The sequence below is a fragment of the Mus caroli genome, chromosome 13 (assembly GCF_900094665.2).
Source record: "Mus caroli chromosome 13, CAROLI_EIJ_v1.1, whole genome shotgun sequence".
Classification (NCBI taxonomy): domain Eukaryota; kingdom Metazoa; phylum Chordata; class Mammalia; order Rodentia; family Muridae; genus Mus; species Mus caroli.
The window spans coordinates 87841509-87849709 of NC_034582.1; the positions used below are offsets into that span (position 1 = coordinate 87841509).

The 8201-nt window shown below is 49.8% G+C and overlaps 1 protein-coding gene across 3 annotated transcripts in view; it reads left to right on the forward strand.

The window, feature by feature from the left end:
- Lhfpl2 (LHFPL tetraspan subfamily member 2) overlaps positions 1–8201 on the forward strand; it is a 139020-nt gene that overhangs the window by 110928 nt on the left and 19891 nt on the right. Inside the window, exons 3-4 of one of the 3 annotated variants that reach the window (XM_029468593.1) lie at positions 1663–1738; positions 6389–6998. In XM_029468593.1, the coding sequence (XP_029324453.1) occupies positions 6590–6998 (409 nt within the window). In that variant the 5' untranslated portion in view covers positions 1663–1738; positions 6389–6589. Of the gene's footprint in view, positions 1–1662; positions 1739–6263; positions 6296–6388; positions 6999–8201 lie in introns of those variants that run through there. The other 2 variants (XM_029468594.1, XM_021180344.2) reach the window with 2 other exon arrangements.

An 8201-nucleotide genomic window follows, 5' to 3' on the forward strand; every position in this document is an offset into this window, starting at 1 on the left:
TGGAACTCACTCTGTAGACCAGGCTGGCCTCGAACTCAGAAATCCGCCTGCCTCTGCCTCCCAAGTGCTGGGATTAAAGGCGTGTGCCACCACTGCCCGACTAGCAGGGACTTTTAAAAAAACTCAGAAACCCAACTAAAAACACATTGTGTCTATCCAGGTTGTAGAACAGGGGATACCACTGGCATGCAGTATGGCGATGGTAGAAATCTATTTTAAATGCACCCATACATGTCAAATTGTAGGAAGCTATTAAAGCGAGGCTTCTCTAGGTCTAGACCTCTGGCATCTGAACAGGACAACTCTTTATTGTCCTTGTAAGACACCTAATAGCATCTGTGGTTCTTGAGAACATGTAGCCTATACACCTCTCTCACAAAAGATGTGACAGGCAGTAGTGCATCTAGACATTGGCACACATCACTGCTTTCGGTAGGTGGGTGGGGCACAGTCACTCCAGGCAAGATGAGAACCCCAGCTTCTTCCCAGAGGATCAGAGATTGAGGAAGAGATGCTTGTCCTAGGGGCTGAAAAACTTCATTGGCCCAAAGGAGGTAGGTGCTAAGCACCCTCAGCTCAAAGAACACAGCACTTGCTGGGGCATTTGACCCTTTAACAGTCAGGACACCCGTTTTTCTGTAACTTGTATGTTTTATGGGGCCATCAGAGCAAGAACTTGAGAAGCCACCTCTGGTCGTATCTTTTAAGATCTACAGACAACAGCAGCCATTGGCCTTAGAGCTGAAGGCTGTGCTTGTGCTTGTGGGGAAAGGTCCCCAGGGATCAGGGAACTCCCTCGCTGTCCCAGGATTTGCTGGAGAACAGCTGCTCTGCGGATGGAATCCCTTGTTCCCATTAACTTGGGAGCTATCCTGAGTTGGACAGAGAACAGGTGGCTGTGTCCTGATCACACTGGGTCACACCCCTTTGTCTTCATAAACTAAGACAGAATGTGGGAGCTGGTTAGAGATGCAGGTCCCCCCAGTACCTCCCTGCAGGAGCACAGGCTCTTGTCCCCTACTAGGAGAGGGAGCCAGGGACTGTCCTTCAAGGTAGAGGAGAGCTTTCTTCACTTTCAGAAGCAAAATCACATGCAGTTGGTTTTATCCAACTGTCTCATGCTTACAGAAGACCTGGAGGATAAAGGCCATTTTGCTAAGCCTTTTGGGGGTTCCTGTGTCTAGGGGAGATGGCAATAATGAAGAAATGGGCCAAGAAACAAATAGTTTGTCCGAAGTACATTAGATGTGCTCCCCCTAGATCAAGGTAGTAAATTTACTGATATTTGGAGCTTATATTGTTAATTTAATATTTTATTTTTCCATACTTAGAGTTCACCAGCAGAAAAGCATCCCTGCTTTGGTATTTTCAGTGTAAATGACCTAAGTTTTGTGCTTTGAAACCTACATGGTATTTCTTTTCTATAAAGCTCTCGAAAGGTCATAGGACCCTTCCATCTTCAGTCCAAAGACCAAAGCTGGAGCCGGGAGCATCCTTACAGAGTTTGGGCTAAGCAGGTTCCTCAGCTAAGACTGGGCCATCCATTTTACCAGAGCTCTGACCTGGGGCCACTTCCTTTTGCCCCAGTGATCTGTCAGTCCTCGCCTTCCTTTGACACTTTCTAGAGTTTTTTCTTTTCATCATCCTCTGGTCATATCACAGAACTGGATCCTGGGGAATCCTGTAGCCTCAGTAGGATGTGGAACAAAGGGATCGCTACCCACCCAAGCTGCTATTTGTGAGTACTCCCTGTGCCCCAAGCGTTATGCTAATCCCATGGTAGCAGTGAGTAATAGCTGGCTCTGTGGCTTGGATGACGTGCTGGTCATTGTCCAGATGCCCACATCTTATTCCTCCCTGCAGCCGTGGGGAGCAGGGCACTGTTCTATTCTGGGGGATGAGGAAGCCAGACATGCAGAGGCTAAATACAAACAGCCTGTCTGAGACCACAGCTTTTGATTGGCAGAACTGAGCTGGTCTGAGGTCTGTGTATGAAGCTTTGAAAAGCACTGCACCACCCTGTCATGTGGTATGTATGCCCTTCTCCCGGTGTGGTATTGCTTGCTGAGGGCCAGAGAGCAATGTCAGAGGACACCAAGTTTGTCCTTTTCAGGTAGATTCTCTGGATGGCCTGGGGTCTCCAGGCTGCTGTTAAACTGTGACCTTCCTGGTTGCAGGAAAGCCTTTCTCTGTATAGCACGTGTCTTCTCCATTCAAGTAAATTCCCCACTTGGAGTTTATCTCCCTTCTTCAGTCTGCTGATCTTTTTAAATTTGTATAGGTTATCAACAAAACACGATTGTGTTACAAGGAGAGTCAGAACTCATTGCTGAGAAGACACCTCCCTCCTAGCTTCAAAGTGGCATCTCTTAGACTAGAACTTCCCAACCTCAGGCACAGGACTCGCCAAGTGAGGGCTCTCTCAAACCCGGGGAGCCGTCTCCCACATCTTTTTATGGATTGGAGTTCCATATCAGCTAGAGAGAACCCTGGGCACAGTGTGCTTGTGTGTGTCTGAGTTTATGTGAAATGGATATGCATAAAGTTGTGCTGGTCCTGAGGTCTGAGTAATGCCCTCCCAGATAAGCAACGGGGATTAAACGCATCACCTCCAAAAGATGCTCATGGGAAATGCTCACACTGAACTTGCAGTGAGCATCCATCTTTGTGACACAGACAATGGAAAACAAACGTAAGTGACAAGAAGAAAGAGTCAGAAACCCCAGGTGGTTGGGTACTCAGTAAGATGACTGTCCTAGCGGCTTCAGGGAACATGGGAGTGGGTGGGTAGTTAGGGAGGAAAGACAGACAGACCTTATCTAGAAAATAACCAAATGCAATTCATGAGCCTCAATCGCGTCACAACTTTAAGAAGGGAAAACAAACTAAAAATGGAGCAGGCTTGGCAAAGCATGGACGAGGCGTTGGATATGAGTAGGCTGTTTTCTTGAGTGGATTGATTGTCTTGTAGCTATGCGAGGAAATGCCCTTATTTTAGGAGGTCTGTGCTAAAGCATTTAAGGATAAATTATTAGACACATCATTTGCAGATGGCTCAAAAATAAGTGTATGCATGCTTTACATACATAGGATAGGAAAAAAATAAGGGAGAATGTTAGCAAAAAAAATGTTGAATCTGGTGTTGGGTTTACAGCTAGCTGTTCCTTGCCTATTCTTGACTATTTACATCCGTGTCTGACATTATTGTAATATAATAATAAGGTGCAAGGTGAGTAAGGACCCTGACCTCGCCTCATTTTCGTCAGCCTCTTTGCCAAGCTGGGAGGGTAGGGTGGGAGGCAGTGTTGATTGACACCTCCAGCTCTACCTTCAGAGTAGAGATGAACTTTGTTCCTGGTATCAGTTCCAGTAATCTAAGAAATCCAGCCAGCAGGCCCCACCTGATTCTGGTTTTGTGTACACTTCGTGCCCTTCTGACAATAGGAACTTGGAGACGATGGAGGCCTTCTGTTCTAAGGCACACACACCCCCAGCTCTGCACAGCTCTCTTGCACAGTTAGAGCTTGTGAAGGGTATTGTGAAGGGTGACCTCCTCCTTGCTCCCTGTCTGGATGATGGGGCCGTGATCTGGTGTCATTCTCTTTTTATGTCTCCCTTCCTCTCCCCAGCAACTTTTCATGTGGGCCTTCATGACAATTTTGTAGCATTTTCTGTAACAGGCTCTCCAGGTGACCCACAGTCACTGTGCCTGTGACAGTAAGGTCAGGTGTCCTGACTGGAGATGAATTTATTGGCTTTTTTTTCCAGGTGGTTTATGAGGGGGTGTGGGGGCTGAAATGGCAGTTAACAGAGGAGAGAGTCCCTGCTGAGGAGTGCTGAGCCCGGGGCCCCTGTGGTTAACAGATCTATAATGAAGATCTCTTTCCCCTTTGACACTGGGAGGCTGTCTCAGCAGGTGCCTGCCTTTCAGTGCCTTTAGCCAAATGGGGACACTTCTCAGAACACAGCCTAGTCAAGCCCCCTGCTGCGTCCCCAGGATTTTCCCTTGTCCAGCTACCCTGACTTTGCTCCCATCTGGGGAAGCTGCCTTGTTAGTTAGTCAGCCTAGAATAACATGACAGTCCCCTGATGTAGCAGGAACTTGCTGGGAAACCATGCGCCTTATCTCCCGGTTCAAAACTATGGCAGTTTCACCATTCTGTTATGAACACAGGGCTTTGTTTGTGGGGAGGGAAGTGTTCTTTGGGTCCAGACGGGAAAAGTGCCGTATTTTGTAAGATCAAGCATGCGGATCCCTAAATAACCTTGCCTTGCTTTTGGTGTGGAGCATTTACCAACCCCAAGGCCTGAAGTTTCTCACAGCCTTTCTTTCTCTTCAGAGACCACAACCTCATCACACTCCTCACTGAGAGCAGAGCTGACACTCTGCATTGCCACTGGGAAAGAGCATGACAGAGCCCTGCAGATCAGCAAGGGGACAAATAGATATAGTCTGAAAAGCCACTTTAAATAGAAGAGAGACAAGGGAGGGCATGGGCTGGAAGGGACAGCAAGTTGGTTTTTTAATCAGCTGGGGGAGGGCTCTCCAGAGGTCTCTCTACTTGTATCAGAAAGGGCTGCTGCCGCCTCCAGGGAGCCCTCCTGCCTCCGTCCCAGGTTCTTCCAGCAGATCCATTACATTATAAACAATGCCTGTGAAATGATTGTTTCTCAGAAGGCTTTTCTGTTTCGCAGTTGTTGGCTGTGAGGTGCTTGGTAGTGACACCTGTGTTTGTGCTTAGTGCTAATCTTTTCTCTCCAGTTGGATTTGGAAGTAGAGTGTAGACAGTGCAGAATGAGGTCCACATGCGACTATACCTGCTGAAACCAGTGCTGTACACAGTGCTTTAGCAGGCTTGTGTTTCTCTCTTAACAACTGTCTCGTGAGGGACAGTCTCTGTAGGTTGTAGATGGAGATACACTGAGAAGTTATTTATCCAGGCAGTGGTGGACTTGCCTGGCTCTAGAACCCAGATCTGAGGGAATCTGAACACATGGCTTACCCCCTTAACCAAGTGTAACACAGCCTGGCAGCCTACACACATGTGGTATTAGTATTATACAGACTGTGTCTCAATCACAACCCATGTGACTATTGTGATGCAATTGAGATACATGTTTCATGTGATGAGTACAGTCACCGCTCACTGCAGTGTCAGCCAGCAGACAGAGTGCTGGTGTGTGGTACACCGACCGCCATTTTAAGCTTTGATACTGGACTTTGCTATTTTCATATTTGCCTCCCTCTTCCACAGTTGCCCGCCTGCCTCACCCAAGCCTAGCATTTCAAGGGGCTCTTTGTAGTTCCCATGGCATTGACATGACCTCGGTTAATGAGATGGAATCATTCAGAGCAGGGCCATATGCCCAGATGTCAGATAGGAGCTGCATGATCCTGAATGACCTTGGAGAGGGGACAGAGAGCTGAGGCCGCAGACCCGCAGTGCCAACCCCTGATGGAGGGAGGAGAAGGGTTCAGGCTAAGAAGGAGGGGTGAGCCACTGGGGCAGAGTCCTCTGGTCATGAAGTCATGTGTCCTCAGGAGCAGAAAGAGTTCTCTGTGAACTAGGAAACAATGAGCATGTTGAGTCCCAGACCTGGGGTGAATGAAGGCTTGGGCCAAGGGACTGGAGATGAATCGGGACAATTCAAGAGATGCATTCAAGGACAACTTTATGTTGTCAACAAGTGGACCCAGCTGTAATGACACCTAGTTAATGGTCCTCAGTGTACCATTTTGAATAATACTCTCAAGTCGTGACCTCCTTAAGGCTTTTTAAAAAGTTTTTAACTCACATAAATTAACTTCTCTAAAATAATGTGAGGCGCACATGGGAAATGCGTTTGGACAGCAATGTCTTGTTTATTCTTTCTCCCGAGATCATTTCCCCTCTCATCCTTTACTCAGCTAGGAACCAAATACTTTGCTGGTAATTTGATTTCCAGGCAGTTCAAGATTTTTTTTTTTACTCTCTCCTGTTCAATAGCCAGAACTGTCGGTGTTTTAGAGCAACTTGGCGTATGTGCAAGCACAGCAGTGTCCACTGCCTCACAAACTCTCCAGGGGGCAGGCAGTCAGGGCATTGACAAAGTTCTCTGCGGGCCGTGCCTGCATCTCTCCGTAACGGTTGGCTGCTGGGGTAGTGTCCCAGGTAGCGAATGTCTCAGCAGAGGGCTGGCGGGAGCCTGATAAGGTTCCCCACCGGCCGCCACTCAGTGCTGCCGCAAAAAAATGAGGAACAATGGCATCCAGAAAGCGCCCGGGGCCATCTGGCTAGGAGCTGAGCGCGGGAAGGTGGGCGGGAAGGTGGCGGGCGTCCCGGGTGGGGGTGGCGCGGGGCGGGGCGTGGCCTGGCCAGCCGCTCACCCTCCTCCTCTCTGGACTTAGGTGAGGCTGCTGGCCGCTGGGACTCAGCACTCCGTCTGAATGCCGTCAGCCCGGGATCCAGACCTCACTGCTTCTGCTGCCTCGGACCAGACTGAGCGACCCTCGCCGAGACTTCCTTCCCGGACCTCCTCGCTACTTACAGCTGTCTTTCTGGATTGACCCCGTGGACTCCAGCCTCGCTTTCCCACCGTGAACATCAATATGTGTCATGTCATTGTCACCTGCCGCTCGATGCTCTGGACCCTCCTGAGTATCGTGGTGGCCTTTGCTGAGCTCGTTGCCTTCATGAGCGCCGACTGGCTGATTGGGAAAGCCAAGACCCGCAGCGGCGACGAGCAGGCAGGCATGGACTCGGAGCCCCACTACCTGGGCATCCTCTGCATCCGTACCCCTGCCATGCAGCAAGTCTCTCGGGACACACTGTGCGGGACCTACGCCAAGAGCTTCGGGGAGATAGCCAGCGGCTTCTGGCAGGCTACCGCTATTTTCCTGGCCGTGGGGATCTTCATTCTCTGCGTAGTGGCCTTGGTGTCCGTCTTCACCATGTGCGTGCAAAGCATCATGAGGAAAAGCATTTTCAACGTCTGCGGACTCCTGCAGGGAATCGCAGGTGAGTGCTGGGGTATGCCGAGGAGCCGGAGGAGCCGGAGGAGCCGGAGGAGCCGAAGCTCGGGACTCCTGGCACTTAACGCTTGCATCTGTTGAAGAGGGCTGGCCAAGATCCCTTTCCTCTGGCCGCAAGTTCTCAACAGTAAGACCCAGGCTTGAGATCTGGCATTGCAAACCACTCCTCCTTGCTCGTTTTTCTCTGGGTTTGAGTTGTTTGAGTAACTGTACTACTTTTTGCTTTTCTCCTTAAAACTGTGCTTTCAACCAAGCGCCCATGCGCGTGTGGTTAGGACATATATCTGAGGAGTTTGCTTAGAGCAGCAAGAACTCTGTTAACACGGGAAGACATTGTCCTCGAGCTTGTGTTTGGTTAGAGCCAGAGAGGTTGCCCTCCCACCTTGGTGAGTTCAGCTTTGGGCTGGGAGGGCTCCAGCCTCCCGGGAAGGGATTAGCATCAGCTGCCCTGTGTTTAATAATGCTCCACTTACTGTCTCCTGGAGCCTGACAGAATGTTCTGTGCAGTCAGATCAGAAGATGAGAGCTAACTACCACTTTGGGTATTTCTCACGAATGAGCTTGTTGGAAGTGAGTGGAAAGTCTTGAGTGCTTTACAGTGATCCTGGAGGGAAGGCTTGAAGGAAAGGTCTGTGGACCCTCACTACCTAGGTTCCCCCACAGGGTTGAAAGGTGGACCCTGACCCAAGACAACAGCAGTTAGCCCAGGCTGAAGGGACTGCCTCTGTGCAGTTGAGTTAGAACACATCCCCCAGGGATAGACTGAACAGGGGGAGCACTCCTATTCTAAACAGGGCACTCTTAGTTTCTGCTACAGTGGGAGGAGCAGGAATCTCCCACAGCCCTGCTGAAGAGCCCAGGTGGTTCCCTCTCAGCACTGCAGAAGCAGGGCCTGGGCCCTTCAGTGGAGACCCGCTGAGCCCCCTTATCAGGAGGTGGGAAGCCACTGAGCTTAAGTGAACTGACTCTGCACAGCCTCCCAGCAAAGTTGTGAGCTCAGAGGGGGCTGCTTCCAAATAAACAGATCAAATGACAGGCTTTTCTCAAACAGCTGATAAGCTATCAGCTTTTTTGTTTTGTTTTGTTTTTTTCTGTTCCTCCAACCTTAGGGGGCACTGTATGCTGTGACTGAGGATGGGGTAAGGCAGAGAGAGAGAGAGAGAGAGAGAGAGAGAGAGAGAGAGAGAGA